At 42.3% G+C, this 17932-nt stretch overlaps 1 protein-coding gene across 2 annotated transcripts in view; it reads left to right on the top strand.

The window, feature by feature from the left end:
- Window positions 1–15001, top strand: part of ANAPC1 (anaphase promoting complex subunit 1) — a 33969-nt gene extending 18968 nt beyond the window's left edge. For both annotated transcript variants that reach the window (XM_069787748.1, XM_069787747.1), the window contains exons 26-47: window positions 938–1056; window positions 1609–1880; window positions 2205–2439; window positions 3634–3725; window positions 3895–4029; window positions 4195–4277; window positions 4429–4507; window positions 5036–5110; window positions 5874–5950; window positions 6186–6276; window positions 6367–6420; window positions 6725–6918; window positions 7292–7378; window positions 7892–8009; window positions 8872–8949; window positions 9388–9455; window positions 11123–11261; window positions 11654–11740; window positions 12311–12406; window positions 12783–12981; window positions 13467–13601; window positions 14647–15001. In XM_069787748.1, coding sequence (XP_069643849.1) covers window positions 938–1056; window positions 1609–1880; window positions 2205–2439; window positions 3634–3725; window positions 3895–4029; window positions 4195–4277; window positions 4429–4507; window positions 5036–5110; window positions 5874–5950; window positions 6186–6276; window positions 6367–6420; window positions 6725–6918; window positions 7292–7378; window positions 7892–8009; window positions 8872–8949; window positions 9388–9455; window positions 11123–11261; window positions 11654–11740; window positions 12311–12406; window positions 12783–12981; window positions 13467–13601; window positions 14647–14762 — 2629 coding nt within the window. In that variant the 3' untranslated portion in view covers window positions 14763–15001. The remainder of the gene's footprint in view (window positions 1–937; window positions 1057–1608; window positions 1881–2204; window positions 2440–3633; window positions 3726–3894; window positions 4030–4194; window positions 4278–4428; window positions 4508–5035; window positions 5111–5873; window positions 5951–6185; window positions 6277–6366; window positions 6421–6724; window positions 6919–7291; window positions 7379–7891; window positions 8010–8871; window positions 8950–9387; window positions 9456–11122; window positions 11262–11653; window positions 11741–12310; window positions 12407–12782; window positions 12982–13466; window positions 13602–14646) is intronic.
- Window positions 15002–17932: the final 2931 nt, after the last annotated feature.

Here is a 17932-nt window from a genome sequence, read left to right as displayed (position 1 = left end):
ATCAGTTAGGGTTTGAAAGCAGATTGTAGCATTTTTTTTCCACCTAAAAAGTATGAAATATAAGCAGGACATGCTCTGTAGAGAAAATGCCTCTGTAGAGATCAAAACATCACCCATCCCCTACCTAAAACTGGAGAGCCCTTTGTTCAGGGTTGCTCTTAAGTCTAAGCAAGGCTTGGGTCAGGGGACCTAGTTAATTCTACAGAAAGCAAGTTCACTGTCCCATCCCTCTCTCTTTTGAAACCTCCTGTTGGAGCCTTTCTATGCCCAGCGGCCACACAGTTGTCCCCATCTTGCTTCTTTATTCACTTATTTTGGGCATGTTAAAAGTATCTTCTTTAAAAAAAACAAAAGAAAAAAAGCAAACTTCAGAACATCATTAACATGCAAAACACTCTACAGAAGTAGGAAGCTAAAGGAATGCATCAGATTATTGTCTGACCTAACAAGCTGAGTAATCTAACTAGTCTAGAAAGTGTTTCCAGAGTAAATCATAGAGAATTGTGGTCAGCATTCTTGGAAGCACATTATTAATTCTGTACACAGGTTATTACTAGATGTGATCACTAGTCATAGCAAGATCCCATATGGCAATCAGCTTTGTTTTGCTTTCTCCTTTCACCTTGTTTCCAATATGGCTGCTAAATTGTCCATAGCACAAATTTATTTAACTAGCACCTAGCTTTAAGGGAAAAAATGGTGGCAAGTTTCAACATGATGTCAGCTAAAGTGTCTTTGAGATCAGTCTTGTAAGTACCAAAGATTTGGTTCAAAAGTTTGGCCTACTAAAAAAGGAAAGAAAACATGCTATCTCATAGTCAGGGGAAAAAATAGTCTGTCCAGTGCCTGTTGTCTGTAGGTTCATTTTATATCATGTATTTGGAAAAATTTGCCATATTAAGCAATTGGCTTGGTTTTGCTTTCATCTCCCCAACAGGTTGTTACAGCTGTGTCAGCGAACCATGGCACTACCTGTTGGACGAGGAATGTTCACTTTGTTCTCATACCATCCTGTTCCAACGGAGCAGTTGCCCATCCCTAAGCTGAATCTAACTGGTACGTTGGTCAGCGTTTTCTTCCAAAGAAATTCAGTATTTAACAGAACGTGATGGAGTTTCTTTCAATTGTTAATCCATTTCTTTCTGAACCTCTTATAATTTTTGTGGTATCTTCTGTGTCTTTCTGCAAAGAGTTTCATAGCTTAAGTGTGCTTTTTGTGAAGTAGCAGCAATTTTTGGTTTTGAATCTGCCTCCTAGTTTCTTCTCCTGCAATGGTCAAGGCCAGTGTTATTATCAAACACTGAGACGTTATATCAGGTACATTCTGAGAAGCAGAGAGAAGTGAAATAAATTGCCTAAGAGGACGCAGCTGGTCAGTGTTGGTGTCATACAGGACACAGATACTGCAAAGTCCATATTGCTTGTTTATCTACTATGCTGTGTTTCTGTCTTCTGGCATGCCTGAAGATACCCAAGGCCATCTCAGATCAGAAGTGTTACCTAGCATGCTGTCTGTATTCATTTACTTGCCACCCTACTGAAGTTGAGAGCTGTTTCTGAAGCGGTTTGGATTTGCCTAATTGCTTTTAATGATTCTGTCATTGGCAGGCCGTGCTCCTCCTAGGAACACCACTGTTGATCTGAACAGTGGGAACATCGATGTGCCTCCTAACATGGCTTGCTGGGCCAGCTTTCACAATGGGGTAGCTGCTGGCCTGAAGATAGCACCTGCTTCACAGATAGACTCTGCTTGGATCGTCTATAACAAGCCCAAAATTGCTGAATTAGCGAATGAATACGCAGGCTTCCTCATGGCTCTGGGTCTCAACGGGCATCTCACAAAACTTGCCACGCTCAATATACATGACTACTTAACAAAGGTGAGGCCTTCTTTCAGAAGCAACAGAGAGAAGTATCTATAGGACTTGAATTCTTTAAACAAAACAAGAAAGAAAAGTCAACAGATTTCTTTGAAATACTGAATTGGAAGTTTACTGGTATGGGAGAATATCAGAGTTGCTTCATTAATGTTAGTAGTGCAGGACTTTATTTCTGTTTAAAAGATTTTCAGCAGTTCTATCTCTAAATCTTTCCATATTGTGCACAGCTCATTGGGATGGGTGAATGGAACACTGGGACAAGTGTTTCTCCTTTTCTGAACATGTCTGCTTTCTTTGGTCGCTGATATTTGTTTCCTTTCTCAGGGCCATGAAATGACGAGTATTGGACTGTTGCTTGGCGTTTCTGCTGCCAAGCTGGGCACAATGGATATGGCCATTACACGCCTCCTGAGCATCCACATACCTGCCCTTCTGCCACCAACTTCAACAGAGCTGGATGTCCCCCACAATGTGCAGGTGGCTGCTGTGATAGGGATAGGCCTCGTCTATCAGGGCACTGCTCACAGGCACACAGCTGAGGTTCTGCTGGCTGAAATAGGTAGGTGCTAACACTGAAAAAATGGGATGTGGACTGGGAGAGCCATGACGTGAATGATTTGCACAATACATCAGGGAGCTGAGAATTTTAACATTTCTTTAAACTGTACATGTGCCACTACAATATTCGCCTCTTGTTTTCCAAACCTCATCTTCTGTTTTCAGAGGAACAGAAGTTGCTGTGAACTGTGTGTTTGTATAGCATAGAACAATCATTGAATTTAGTAGAAGAGATGTAGCTGCATCATTGCTGCACCTAGGTACTTTTTCCATCTGGAAATTTTGTCTGATGAGAGGTGGTCTGGGGTTTCTGGGGTTGCCAGCTACTTGGTAAAAGGTCTGCTGTAAGTACACGTTCCTCCTGACGCAGGTGCCATAGCTGCAGAGATCCTGACCCTCTACAGCTTTTGAGCAGATCTATTGCACACTGTATACCCAACGCATCAGATGCTTCCCAGACATTTGTTGTTTCACCTGTCTGTCGATGAGGTAGCCGCTATGGTAGAAAACGGAGACAGAGGCACTGGGTGGGGAAAAAATGCTTTCCTCTTGCAAGGACAGTCTTGTTGGCTCACTAGGTTGGTGGAAGTACATCCATCGTGTCCTAAATTCTCCTATTCCAAGTTGTTTAAGGCTTTCTAAACAGTAGTCTTTAAGAGCTGATTCTGAACAGTCAATTTCTGATCTGAATTGTGTCCTCATTCTGTGCATAGTTCTTCTGATTTTATTTGTAACAGTTAAGTTCTTATTCATGTTTATAGGTAACTCTAGTTAAAAGAGACTGTATGGTTTATTAAATAGAGAATGGGATAAATTTTAAGGGTGAACTGTTATGTTTCTGGTAATTTGATAGGTGCTGTTTTCTCTGGCAACAGCTTTTGAACTCTGCTGGCAGCATTTGGATAGGTTCAGAGGTCTTAAAGTATACACAATTGTAACATGGCATTTTCACTGTGTCTCTGAACTTCAGTCATATCATTTAGCAATATATACTGCTTCTGGAGGTTTGCCATTTGGTGATGGATGGGTTCAATGACAATAACTTGTAATTCCACCGAGAACTTTCCTGACTTTCTTGAGAAGGGACAGATTTTTTTTTTTTCTCCTCATTTCATTAGGAATGTCATGCTTAATTAAACAATGTTTACTTAGCTTGAGTTTTAAAGGATTAATTTTGCTGTTTTGTTTTCTCCAGGACGTCCCCCTGGCCCAGAAATGGAGTACTGCACAGACAGAGAGTCCTATTCACTTGCATCTGGGCTAGCCTTAGGCATGGTTTGCCTAGGGGTAAGTGCCTCTCTTCATTTCAACTGCAGTTAGTAGAAGAATCATTATATATTGGGGTGGGGTAGTAAGAGCTGTTTCATCTTTGACTCCCAACTGCCTTTGTCCGAAAGCATTTTTTTTTCTCATATGGGAAGGCACTTCCATATTACTTCTTCTCTTCATTCCTTAGCACGGTAGTAATTTGATAGGCATGTCGGACCTCAATGTTCCTGAGCAGCTTTACCAGTACATGGTTGGGGGTCACAGGCGATTCCAAGCAGGAATGCACAGAGAGAAGCACAAGTCTCCCAGTTATCAAATCAAGGTACGTGTTGATGATTTTTGCTCATTTAAGCTGAAATAGCAATAGTTAGAAGTCTGAGAGGTGTGTATCTCGATGCATCAAGTGACTTTGAATGCGTATGCACATCACTACAGGCTGTTGCCTTCCTAGTCAACTGGCCTGAAAGCATTCATTTTGTTTTCACAGGAGGGAGACACCATAAATGTGGACGTTACTTGTCCAGGTGCCACACTTGCACTTGCTATGATCTACCTAAAGACTAATAACAGGTATTAACCTGGAATTGCTCAGACATTTTGCAGTAACTTGTGACAGCAGTGTAAACTGCTGTAACATTGGCTCTGCTTCATGTGGCTTACTCAATTTTGTGCTTTGCTGAAATATGATCTGGAAACCCTGTACCTTTACTGTGCTCTGCAGATCCATTGCTGACTGGCTTCAAGCACCAGATACCATGTATTTGCTGGACTTTGTAAAACCAGAGTTCCTTTTATTGAGGGTAAGATTTTCTTTTGTTTCATTTCTCCATCTACTTAAAGATACTAAAAATGCATCTTAGTTTAATTTTTTTTGTAAATTTTAATTTTTAATGCAGCCCACACGCCAATCATGCAGAATCCTTTAGATAGCTGGTAACCCTGTTGCTTGCCAGCCAAACTCACACCTTCAAACAGTTTCCACTTGTAGTAAGACAGCTTGCTTGTCATGCAGCACTAGAGACAGAATTTATTGAGAAATATTTGAATGATACATTTTACGTGGAATGTTAAATTAAACGTTTAGGTAAATTTTTATAGCTTTTCCCAAATTAATTTCACAGATAAAATAAGTTAGGCCTCAGCATCTGTTATAAGTACATAGTGCTATTTTGTCATTTCTGATATGAAAGCTGAGAAACAGTGAAGAAGCTGTTAGGGGGTAGCTGGATTGTCTGTGTTTCTGGATGCAGTTAGTACCATAAAAAATACCACTGATGTTTGTGTAGGGTTTTTTTCCTTCCTTACGTTTTGGCTTTCTCACTTTTTAGACATTGGCTCGATGCCTGATTTTGTGGGATGACATCTTGCCCAATTCCAAGTGGGTTAATAGCAACGTGCCTCAAGTAGGTATTCACATTTAATGTGTTTACTTCCCTATTTTACATCTCACTGTATTGTTCTGCATGTGAACATTTCCGAAGTCCCATGACCTGCACAAAAAAATGCACGTTAATTGTGTTCATGTGACAGAGATGACTGTTACATTGGATTCCTGGACTGTTATGGGAGCACTAGGGACTCCTCCCATGCAGTTATGCTAGAAAGGAGAGGATTGAGGAGGGATGCAGCATTTCTGTTCAAGACAGAAAATGGTGCCACAGAGAGAAAGGGATTAAACTTTTCTCCACATTGACCAGGGAGAAGCCAGGTGCAAAATTGCTGCAAGCTGATTTCAGTTGAGCATTAGGAATAACTGTTCAACAGTGAGATCAGTGATATTCCAAGATATGTTGTATGGCATTTTTAAGACCAAGTTAGATAAATAAATATCAGAAATACAGGATGCTGATTGTCTATATGGCCTCTTGAGGTCTCATCCTGTTCTGTTTTCTCTCGTATTTGAGTACACACAGTAACACTGTGCTTCTGACACAATCTTGCCATTGTTTTAGAAATTTTTAAGGGACCAGATCCAGGACCATTGAAAGGTGGCCCTTTTGGATCAGAAGTACAGTGGAGCAATAGCATGTGGAAAAAAAAAAAACCAACCCAACTTTTACACGCCTGTGAAACAGCCCTGTTTTGTATCTCATATGAACCCTTGATGCCCAGAGTTTGAGTTAATGTTTCCCCTGGATTAATTTTTCTCTTTTATGCTTTTTATAGATCATAAGAGAGAACAGTATATCTCTTCATGCAACAGAGCTGCCTTCATCTGAAGATCTGAGTTTAGAAACACTGGCGTAAGTAACGTAAAAAATTCTTCTTCTGAAAAATGCAGCTGAACTCTTTATAGACATATCAGTATGCAAAAAAAATCTCTCCCTTGATATTTAGGGAATTTTATTCTCCATTTTCTGTAAAGGATAAGTCTTTCTTTTCAATTTTCCCTTTTTTAATTATAAAGGAGTTTGTGATGTGTATTCAGATGAGGAAAAGAGGAACATTTAGTCATTTCCTGTTTATGTTGCTTATTAGGCAAGCTCATGTCTACATCATTGCTGGAGCGTGTTTGTCACTGGGATTTCGATTTGCCGGTTCAGAAAATCTGGCAGCATTTAAATGCTTGGTAAGAGGTTTTTATTTTTCCCTTCAATTTCCATAGAGCTGTAACTTATCTTTTGTATCTGTATTTAGTACACATTTCTTTTCTTTCCAGTACAAATATGCAACAGATTTCCTGAAGTGTTTGTCAGCACCAACAGCTTCAATAGTAAGTTCTTTCTAGTTTTCTCTCAGTGAAAAGGAGGCTTTGTTGTGTAACATACTTTGATTACCGTCATCAAAACCTTAATGGAAACAAAACTATCCCTTTTACTTTTCTATATTGCAGACTATTTATAGAATGTGGCAGGGCTGTGAATCATTTTTGTTAAGGACTTTGCTGGTTCTCCGCTCTCCCTCTTTCTGTGGAATGTGGTTTTCGAACTCTGGGGTAGAAAGCAGCGTGTTAGACCGACCAGAAGCATGCATTTGACCACAGAACTGTAATAATGCCTTCCCTATTGTACTTGAAGACAGGTCACTATAATCTCGAAACATGCTTGAGTGTCTTGCTGCTGTCTCTTGCAATGGTGATGGCTGGCTCTGGAAACCTGAAAGTCCTTCAGCTTTGCCGTTTCATGCACAAGAAGACAGGTGGAGAGATGAACTACGGGTTCCACCTAGCTCACCACATGGCTTTGGGGCTTCTCTTTCTGGGAGGAGGAAGGTAACTTGCCATTTCCAAAGACAGTTTTTCTTCCTTCTTTCAATTCTCCTGCAAAAGCTGGAGCAATTTACTTGATGATTTTTTTTTTTTTAAATAACATACAGATGCATAAAGACCTCTTCTATTGCAAATGAAAGTCCTGTTTTCTCGATACTGCATTACTTGAATGCCATAGGAATGTTTCTGTCTTTTGTTTATTTCCTAATGCTACATTGTTTATTTTCACTGCTATAGGAGCACATTTGTAAATTCCTTGCTTGTATGCTCTTTGCTACGGTCCTTCCCTTCCCTGGGACACCAAAATATTTTGAACACCTTTGCCAGTGGCCAGCCTTTGTTAGCACTGAAACTAATAGATAATGTTTTTCTACAGATACTCACTGAGCACTTCAAATTCTTCAATTGCTGCTCTCCTTTGTGCTCTGTACCCTCACTTCCCTGTTCACAGCACGGACAATCGGTAAGGGTTTGCTAGGGTTCATATTTCCTTAAGCTAAATCATCCTCTTAAGAAAGAGTTATCTAGAAGCAAATGATCTAGAATTTTTACCTAGGTGCTCTGTAAATAAATTTTTTGAGGTTTAAAAAAAAAAAAAGTGGAAAACAGAAGAAATAAGTGAAGATATAAGATGATGGCAGTGATCTTTGATCAGTGAGGAAATGCAGGCAGGTTTCCTGAGGCTCTACACTGTGCTCCTGTGACTTGACTGTTCCAGTTTGCTCAGCTGAAAAGATTTGCATGCAAGACCTGTCCGTTTATGACTCTCAATCAGTTTTAGTTAGGATTCATTAAGTCCTGTTGTGTTAGCTAACCCATACATGTTAAAAAAATGTAAAATCTACTACATTACTACAAATTTCTCTTTAGTTTGATCAACAACTATATTTTGTTACTGAGCTGTGTATAGTTTGGTATTTGGGGTTTATTCCCTGCCTGTACTGCACAGTGCTGAATTCCTTATTCCCACACGCAGGTACCACCTTCAGGCTTTGCGTCACTTGTACGTGCTGGCAGCAGAACCAAGGCTCTTAACACCTGTTGATGTGGATTCAAACACTCCTTGTTATGCACTGATAGAGGTTACGTACAAGGTAATGTGTCTGCAAGGCAAGAAGGAGCAAAGGCCTTTGAGAAGGTGTGGGAGACAACTGAAGACTCTGATATACCAAAGGCACGCTATTTTCATTGTTGTGGCCAGCAGCCTTGAGTTTGTTTTCAACTTGTGGTGGAGGCGAGCCAAATTCTACACAAATAATTGAAGGGTTGTGCTCAGCCCACTCACACCTTACACATGCTTTGATGTCACCTTGAGAGCGGAATACAGGACAAGTAAAAGGCACCACAAAGTCTTCAGTCAAGTGTGTAATGACTGACCCAGTGTCATAGTTCTCCTTCTAAAGAGGAAGGACTTTCAAAGGCACAGAGGTGGTTGGAACCACCTGTGGTTTTAAAAGCCTTCTCCTAATTCTGCTGAAAGAGGCAACTTGGTGTTTCTCCTTAGTGCTTCCATTATATGTCTTTTGGGGAAGAGTCCTTTCTGCAGGATTTATTTTGTACATGCTTACGTGAGACAGGTGATGCTCATGAAAGGACTGAAGAAAGGGTTCTTGGCATTTCAGGGGAGAAGAGGTGCAGCATGGATCCCCTGTGGTTCTGGCAAAGAGTTCCTCACATTCATATTATAGTTAATTTCTTAAGCCTTCAGAGTTCAGCTGAAGTGTGCCTGACTTGCACAACCTTATGTGTTGATCCATCCGTGGGAAATATACCTTTAATTTAGGTTTATGTTTCCTGACATTAAAGGCGATGCTAAGTCATGTATTTACTCAGAACTCAGGAACAGAAACTGACTGACTTCTGCCAATGGCGTTGTTATAAATGAGATGCACGTTTTCTTTCTTTTCACACGAAAATGAGCTTTACTAATATGTGAATAATGGTGGCATTTTGAAGGGCACACAGTGGTATGCAGAAGCCACCGAGGAACTGATGGCACCCACGCTTCTTCCAGAGCTTCACTTACTGAAGCAGGTAAAGGAAGTCTCCATTTTAATAAGGAATTTAATCACCCAGTTTGTGCTGCAGACAGTGCAAGAACAGAGACTTAGTGACTTTCCTTTGATTTCCCTGTCCAACCTTAGCCAGGCTCTGGATAATGCTGTCCCATAGCAATGGCTCCAAAGACAATTCTGTCTCTGTGGAGCATGTGTTAAATTAACCTATGTGCTTCTCTTCGGTCTTGATCATAATGCTTTCAAGATCTGATGTCGCAGGGAGTTCCTTGTACCAGAAAGCTTCACTGTAGGAGAGACAAAGCTATGTGCTCTTCCTTCTGAGTTTTCTGTGTGGGTAGCACTATAAAAGGACATGTGCTCTTGTAAGGGCCCAGAAAGAACTGTAGGCTTGTGTAGAAAACTTTAATTTTATGATTCTGGTTATATCTAGTAATAAAATTGCTTACGTTGACAGATCAGAGTGAAGGGACCACGGTATTGGGAGTTACTAATAGATCTAACCAAGGGAATGAATCATCTAAAGTAAGTATTCTTTATAATGCTTAACTGAATAATGACCTTGTAGTAATATCTTTTTTAAGGGTTTTTTTTGTTTTGTTTTTTTTAAATCTCCTATACTTGTAACACCTACAGTTTGGAAAGAAGTCTGCTTTTGATCGGTTCACTGTTGTGCATTTGACAGCACTTTTGGGTGAAGAAAGAAACTGCGTGGCTGGTTTCACCTATTGATGTGAATAATTCATGCAAAAACAGGGCAGGGGAAAACCTGATAGTAAAAACCGCAGATATTGGCAGCAGGATTGAGCAGTACCAGAAACCATCTTAAACTCATGGTTTTAGTTTAGTTTTGAGTTGATATGATGTCATGTTTCCCAGACTGTTGATACAGTAGTTAGCTAACTGTTACTGCTTTGTGAAATACTATTTTTCTCATATTACGTGAAGTATACAAAGTACTGCTTACTGCATTTTAACTCTCCGTCAGGCAACTGTGAAAAACAGAAATCTTACCGGAATACAGTATCTGTGGGTAAAATCATTCTCATCTTTGTGCTTAACAGCCTACAGTGTAACTTGTCACTGTGAGTAGTATAGAAGCACCCAGCTGCATCTTTCATCCGTAACATGGTTTTTCTAGTTAATTTAAATGCCACTATTGAGATTAAACTAGGCACTGCAATGCAGCATCTGTTGGTCCATGCCTTTAAAGATAACAGACAGGACTGAGGCAGAGTGCAGATTCCTCCAGATCAGGAGCCAAATACTGATACATCGGCTGCACCAGCGCTGGCAGAAGCCAGCTTTGTCCTTCTGGGTTGAGCCTTTGCCACACTTGAGCACTTGTTTGTCCAAAAGAGCCTTCCTGTGCTGCTGCAGCAGAAACCAGCGTGGGTGACTGAGGAACTTGCTGCCTTTGGGACCTACCTGTTCTCTGGGTCTCCAGATGCTTTGAATCTGTCAGCTCTCATGTAACAACATCTTGTCCTCAGCCCTTTAAAATGGTAGGAACCTGGCCGGCAGTGTTTTGGAGATAAATGTGCGTGTGAGAAATAATTTTCCCTATCTTACTACATGTGAATTGCTGCTGTATTGTTATGCTAAGCAGTTAGTTTCAGTACAGATAATTTAGTTATTTTAAGGATGCCCAGAGCCTACAGTTAATGGCACAACTGATACTCTAAATCAGGTAAACATGCAGCTGCTTTGCAATAGTGTGACTTTGAACTGCTGCACACTTCTGTTTGTAGGCTTGGTCAGGAGTAGTGGGGTTTTGTTTGGGTTTTGTATTTTTTTTTTAATTTTTTTTTCTAACATGGAGAAAGGGCCTTCCAGCATGCCTTTAAAGCTGTGGATACCAACTTGCATGGTTTTCCTTGGTGCTGGGAGTTCATCTTAGAGTCTAATAAGAACCTGCAGTGGCTTCAGGAAGTTACATTCCTTGTATCAGTAGGCCTCATGCCTTTTTCATCACCATTGCCTGCCATCACATCACGGTTTGATAGCAGCCTGCCCTGAAGATACCAAGATTTCTATGTATACACAAGTGGGGCAGGGCTTAAATAATCAGGACAAAGCCTAAATGGGGGTATTATCTCATATGAGCTGTTGGGAGTTCAGGTTTCCTTTACAGGTCTGCCTCATTGTGCATATGTATCAATTTAAAGTAGGCACTGGTGTTGTTATTTCAGATCAATCCTTTCAAAGGGTGGTGTCTTGTATGTGAAGCTGAGAGCTGGGCAGCTCTCCTACAAGGAGGACCCAATGGGCTGGCGCAGTCTCTTAGCACAGACTGTTACTCACCGAAACTCTGAAGCTCGGGCATTCAAGGTATCGCTCCCAAACTGGTTTCCTGCCATTAATGCTGCCTCTAGAAAGGTTGAGGGAAGCACAGCAGGTTGTGCTGTGTTAATTTATTTCCAGCACCTAGCTCTGCCACATGGTTATGAGTGCTGAAGTTACTTGCTTTGCTTGAGGGAAAGGAAGTCTGGTGGCTTTCACAGGGCATGTGATGAGCTTAAGCTATGAGCAGCTATGTGAATGTATGTTTGTCGTGGGCAGACAGAAGTGTTGGACCTGTTTTGTCCATGATACGCTTTAGGTAGGTTACAGTCTTCTCACTTGTGTGCTGGGGAAGGAAAGGTTGGGTATAAATTGCCATTACATTTGTGCAGTAAAACCAAAAAGTTCATTTTAAGAGTGTGTTTTAATCTGTTTTTTAGCCAGAAGCAATTTCAGCTTTCACTTCTGATCCTGCTTTGTTTTCATTCGCTGATTATTTTTGCAAACCAACTGTGAACATGGGCCAGGTATGATGCTTAGATGTGGACTAGCATGGTTTCTTGTTTGCATGAAGAAAAGGTGGGAAAAATGTTAAACTGAGGAACAGAATTCAGTCCTTCAAGTGGTGGGGACAGGGAATATTCTAAGGGATGTTTTGTAATACAAAGGCGTAAAACAGTGTTGACCCTATAGTTTTTGTTGGGTTTGTTTGGGTTTTTTCCCCATTGCTTACATCACCGTTGCTCTTAGTTGTATACACCAGTTGTATTCATTGCAGAATGTGTTTAACAAATACCGAGAGCCATGTTCAGTGTCCTGAAGCATTTAGGTGAAATCGCTGCAGAAGGGTTAGCGTGTTTTGCACTGTATTCCTTTGCACGAAATGACTTAAGGGAGGGAGTAAAATATAGCTGCATTATGCCTAGTTTTAATAAGCCCAAGAATGAAAGCAAACTGTGTAGCATTGTTAGCTATTGCTAATTTATGCAATGTCAGTGCATGGGTTAACTTTAATGGAAGGAAATGTGAGCAATGCGAGAACCTGAAATAAATTGTATCTAGCATGTGTGCTTTGTTAAACATGTGTCTTTTATCAGAAACAGGAAATCCTGGATCTTTTCTCCTCGATTCTTTATGAGTGTGTTACTCAAGAAAATCCAGAGATGCTGCCCACGTACATAGCAATAGATCAGGTGGAGTAAACGCCTTTTTTTTTTTTTTTTTTAAAGTTATACTTTGGCGTAAGAGTATTGTTCATTGCCTGTGATTTTCTTCTTCTTTTTTTTTTTTTTTTTTTTTATTTTGTAGAAGACGGAAGGGAAGATATATTAGTGAGCTTGCAGGGAGATAGCAGAGATTTTAAAAGCAAATTGGAAAATAATCTAAGTTAATGAAAACTGAAATTAAACCAGAAGCATTAGCTGGCAGTTTTTCTCAGTGAGTGCTCAGAAGGGCAGTCCTTGGCAAGGCGGGGGGGTTAGGATTCACTTATTAATGTTTATGACAGCAATGTTTCTTTCCTCCTCCAGTTCACGTTCTCACTGTCACTTTGTATTTCCCCTCTGCTAGGCTGTGAGGAGATTAGAAAGAAAAGAAATGTCTGAGACATTTGAGCTATGGCAGATAAAGCTGGTGTTAGAATTTTTCAGTTCCAGAAGTCACCAGGAGAGGATGAGCAGGAATCCGAACCGAGGACTCTTCATGAACTCTGAATTTCTGCCTGTGATGAAATGCACTATCGATAACACTTTGGATCAGTGGCTTCAAGGTATGGAGAAGATAACTTTAATCCTGCAGCTGTGATTCAGCGTTCTTGTCTTCTTGCTGATCTAGGTTGACTTTTGCCTCAAAAGTACTGAAAAATTGTAACTGAAGGGAAGGCACTTGCATGTTAGCATAGAACAACTTGTTTTCAGTTTGGTGTGAAACATTCACTGAAGAATTATGTTTGACTGGATTGGTGGGAAGTTTAGTTAACCTGGAAGGTTTTGTTTCCCGAGGAACGTGCTTTCCTAATAATGCACTGGGAGAATTTTGTAGGAGTGAAAGTGAGGGGTGGTGACAGCAGATAACAGGGTGTAGGGTGGCCATGGCAGAAGGAAGAAGGTTTGCAACAAACCCCTAGCCCACCTTCTATGGGGAGATGGAGACACTTTTCAGGGGGCTTTTTCTGTGGAAATACTGTTGTCTTGCCTTTCTGTTTCCTCCCACAAATGCTCCCAAAATTTCAACAGTGTGTCTTGTCTGTTACAGCTGGAGGGGATGTGTCTCTGCATTCCTACCTAAGTGGGCAGCCCACAGAAGAATCTCAACTGAGCATGCTGGCTTGCTTCCTTATTTACCACTCTGTCCCAACGCCAGGTCAGCTGGCAGCTGGAGGCTTGGAAGGTAAGACTGGAGTGCAGGACAGCACTCTGGACTTGTGTGGACACATGCTGCTGGGTTTGGCCTTGCATACTAGAAGGAGTATATCCTGCAAATTATGTGACAGCGTGTGTCTCCTCTAAAAGCAGTTCCGTTGATTTTTTTATTCTTTGTTAATTGTCTCGAGTCTGGACATAAAAGGTAGAAAATTTATGCAGGACTAAAGAAGCCAGAATTAGCCTATATAAAAAAAAGTCTTGGCTTTTTCCTGACCTGCAGGTAGCAATGTTCTCGCAGGCAGTAGGACCAGATAAGATGAGCTGTGACAGGGGAAGGCATTCTTTTTGTTGGGCTAGCTGTATCCCAAATGTCCTTAAATCTCTTTCCTATAAGCACCTAGTCAGAGCAATCACCTCTTCTAGGTTTCCAGTGGCAATCTGATTTAGGATCCAGGGAAATTCTGCACCCTTTCACTAGGCAGCTTTTCTCTTGCCCTCCATCAGCCCAACCTGGGGATGTACCAGTCCTCCTCTGCTTGCCTAAGGTTTCTCGGGTTGCAAAAGAAATGCAGCTGGACTTCAATTTGGGGAACTCTGTGGCTTGCTTAGGGGTGTGGCAGGAACATTACCACCTCAGTGGTGAGAGGAATCCATTGCTGAAGGCTTCCCGGAGGCCACAGCCCCCAGCCCAGGAGTCCTGTGCAGGTGATGGCACCCTGAGCGTACAGGCTAATATGTCTTGTCTTGGATGTTTTCCAGTGAGGTGCCTGGGTATCTGTTCAGGTCAAAAGACCTTTATGGAAATCTTGGTTTTCTGTGTCCTCTCTACCTGTTATGTGCCTCTATTCTGGGAGTTCCTGCCATCTTAATTGAATTTGAGATTTCTTAAAATTCTAATATAAAAATTCACTTTTTAACCAGCATTGCAACAAAATGAATAGCAGTGAGCACATCTCCAGAGATACACTCTGAACGCTGGCTGGCTCTCCTTCTTCTACTGACAGTTCTTCTGTTGGGCAAGTGTTACACCAGTGCGTGCTCATTTTCTTTCTTTTTTTTAATCTCTTTAGGAAGCACGAGTTTCTCTGAGCTGCTTTTGAAGTTCAAGCAGTTGAATATGCCAGTTCGTGCGTTACTAAGGCTCGCTCCTCTGTTACTTAGAAATCCACAGTCCATGGTGCTGTAGGTCTGGGACGTTTGTTCTGCGTGCGGTTACTGAACAATAGAGCCAGCTGTGTGTTGTTTCATGCTTTTCGAAAACGTACAGGTAAAACGTACTTGATTTTGTAACTTCTCAAACAACACAAACTTCAGACTTGTCCCTGGATGTGGTGACTATGACCAGGAGTTATTTATAAATTGTTACAATTAATTAAAAAAAAAATTGTAAAAGTGAACTAATAATAAATTTACTTTTGTAACTAAGGTTTGTTTACAAATATGTCTTTTTGTGGTGAGTTCTGAAAATGCCTTGGCTGGGAACCATACAATTTCCTTGTTTTTATAACCTCTTAGCTTGTGAAGTATCTTAATCCGCTTCCATGAGGTACTGCAGATTTTAGGAGATAGGCAGCCCAGAAGATGCCAAACTTGCTTTTCCTCTTGGGTCTCAGGCTGGAAGGGAAAGCAAGCCACCTGCCATGCTGCTTGCATTGTGCCAAGTATGCTTTTCAAGAACTGGCATGATCTTTCAGTCTCATTCATGTGATTTTTTTTTTTTTTTTTTTTTGTCTCATAAAGGCTACTGTATGTCTCCTCCATAAGCGTACATACTCTGTAAGTGTAAATTGCTCTGCTCCGACTCATCTGTGACATACTCACTACTGCACTGTTTACATCTTTTTTTTTTTTTTCTTTTCTAATCTTTGTTCTGCAATTAGTCAGTGGCTGCTGAGAAAACACCTGCCTCCACTATGTTACGTTATGTCTGGGCAAGAACTGAAACTAGTTACAGACAATTTAAATAATGGGGCATTCGTTTGTGTTTCCTACATCTCTGCTACCCTGCCTTATGTATTTCCCCAGAGCACTGAACTTGGAGCATGGCTGGTTCCGTATTTGTGCTGGGCAGGCCAGGCACTTAATTTTTTCATAAAACAGGTGGAGTTATTCCAATAAAAGCAGCCAGAGGTTGAATGATTACTACTGGAAAAGCAGCCAGCCCAAGCTGTTGGACTCTGCTTATTCTGAAGTTTCAAATTTGATCTTATTCTGTGGGACTTGCGCTGATCTTGGTCCCCCCCCCTTTTTTTTTTCCAATCCCTCAAGTAGGGGGAGCCAAAGGATTTTAGGGAGGGGACAAATGGACAGAGCAAGAGCAGAGTGACTGTGAAGAAAGCAGAAGTAGAAAAAATTTTACAAACCTTCTAAGTGTTGTTAAAAAGAACATTTGACGTGAATTAACCAAGGTTTTCAGTGGCTTAAGATGTACTGAAGGAACGACATGTGGGCCCCATGACAAATCCCACCCCTCTCCCCTTTTTTTAAGCTGTTCAGAAGTTGATGCAATTTCCTTAGGCACCCACATAGGGAAGTCAGTGTTTTGTTTCAGGGGAGGTGAAGTCCTTAACCCACGTGATGGACAAAGAGCTCAAAGGCTTTGGAGCCGTAGCTCTGGTGCCAGCCCCCTGAGCTGTCCTGTTTGGGGGTTGCACAGGTCCCTGCCTTGATGATGGGAAGCGAGCGGATGGGTTTTCTCTGCAGGCGCGAGCTCTGGCAAGTGACCTGGGGGTGACGGTCTCCTGCGTCCTGCTGCTGGCTCTGGGTCAGGACAGGGGTTGCAAAAAAAGAATGAGCCTGACACACAACACCCTCACGGGTGGAGTAGCGACAGCAAGAGGAAATCAGATGTGTCCTGAGGGAAGTTCCTGCACAGAGTGCATAGGAGATGTCTCGGTTCTGGGGACGAGGGTTTGCCTTTGAGATTTTGGAAAGGAAAGGGAGCACCTTGCAGTGCCTCTCTGACTCTTGGAGCCTGGAGACATTGGGTTTAACAAAACAAAAACCCACCTACTCTAAAGGTACCTTCTCTGTTATGTGAATTAAATAAAGCCATTAACAAGTGTAGAAAACCCCACTTGTGCCATGAGGTCTAGCTGTGTGGTCCTGGCCATTCCTTCCCCTGGGGACAGTGGTTCGTGCCAGACTTGGGGGTGCACATATGTCCTCCCTTGCTGCAGCTTGGGGAAGTTGTTTTCTTCTAAACTGGAGAAATGTGAAGCATTAAACTCTTCACAAAGCGAATGAAACTTCTTTCCCTAGCAATCCGCCCTTGACTTTTCTGAGGACGAAAGTTTCCTAGCCTCCTAAAACCCCTACCACAAACATGGAACGACTTGCACCGGTTTAGCTCTGTTACTTGTTTTGCCCTGTGTGTGCTGTGGGAGGAAGAGCAGAAAATACAAATGCTGGATTTTGAGTGAAAAGCTGAGAAACCTGAACTGAAGCTGGGCTAATGCCTCTCACTGTCCTCCTGGATAAATGGGGGTTTGTCCCACGTTCAGAGGAGTTTGGGACAGCAGTCTGGCACCTTGGGGTCCATGCTCCTGCTGGCATGAGGCTGATGCTGCTTGGTGGCTCTGTAAGCTGGAAGATGAAGATGAGTTTGACCACAAACAAAATGAAGCAGCAAGGCAGGCTTTAAGCAAGCCCCTGCAAGGAGGTGCGAAGGGCAGCTTCCCTGGGGCTGGAGGAAGGATCTCCCCGTGCAGCCGGGGTTAGAATACTTGCAGGTCCAGCCTGATGCCAGGAGCACAACACGCCGAGGGCACAGGTCTACCACCTCGGCAGTGCCCTGCCTGCCATTGCTTCAGCCTCGGGGGTAGGAAGGAGAGCGTGTGGGTGTGCATGTATGTGTGTGAGCCTCTTGAGCTGCATGAAGTCAAGAGCCGAGAGGCTTCCTGTTTCCTTTTTAAGGTTTAACAGAATTTGAAAGCAGCCGCTGTCGTGACCTGGACCAATGATCTGGGCAGAGCGGCGGCGGAGTTTTGGCTCGGGGTGCCTGGCGCCCGTTACGAATGCCAGCTTTGCTCTCCCGGCCCCACGTGGAGCCCCCGCGCTCCCTCCGGCCCCGGGGGGCTGCCTCCACCCCGGGGTCCCCCAGCCTGCCAGGGTAAGGTGCTATTTACTGCTGCGGACGAGGCTTTGCAAGCGGTTTAAAACGCTGGTTACTTTAGCTGCTAGCTGTGAATTGCAAAAAATATGTATGCAGTAGACTTTGCAATGCCTTGCGCTCCTTGCGCTGCCATGTGTTGCTTGGGCCAGGCTCTCACAGAGTGAATATTTTAAATTTTGCGTATTTAAACTGTAAGTGCTGGCTGCTGGTTGGGGTTTGGGCTTTGCCTTGTCCCACTGTGG

The sequence above is a fragment of the Haliaeetus albicilla genome, chromosome 7 (assembly GCF_947461875.1).
Source record: "Haliaeetus albicilla chromosome 7, bHalAlb1.1, whole genome shotgun sequence".
Lineage (NCBI taxonomy): Eukaryota > Metazoa > Chordata > Aves > Accipitriformes > Accipitridae > Haliaeetus > Haliaeetus albicilla.
Note: the sequence above shows the minus strand (reverse complement) of the source record. Positions and strands in the feature narration are given on the sequence as shown.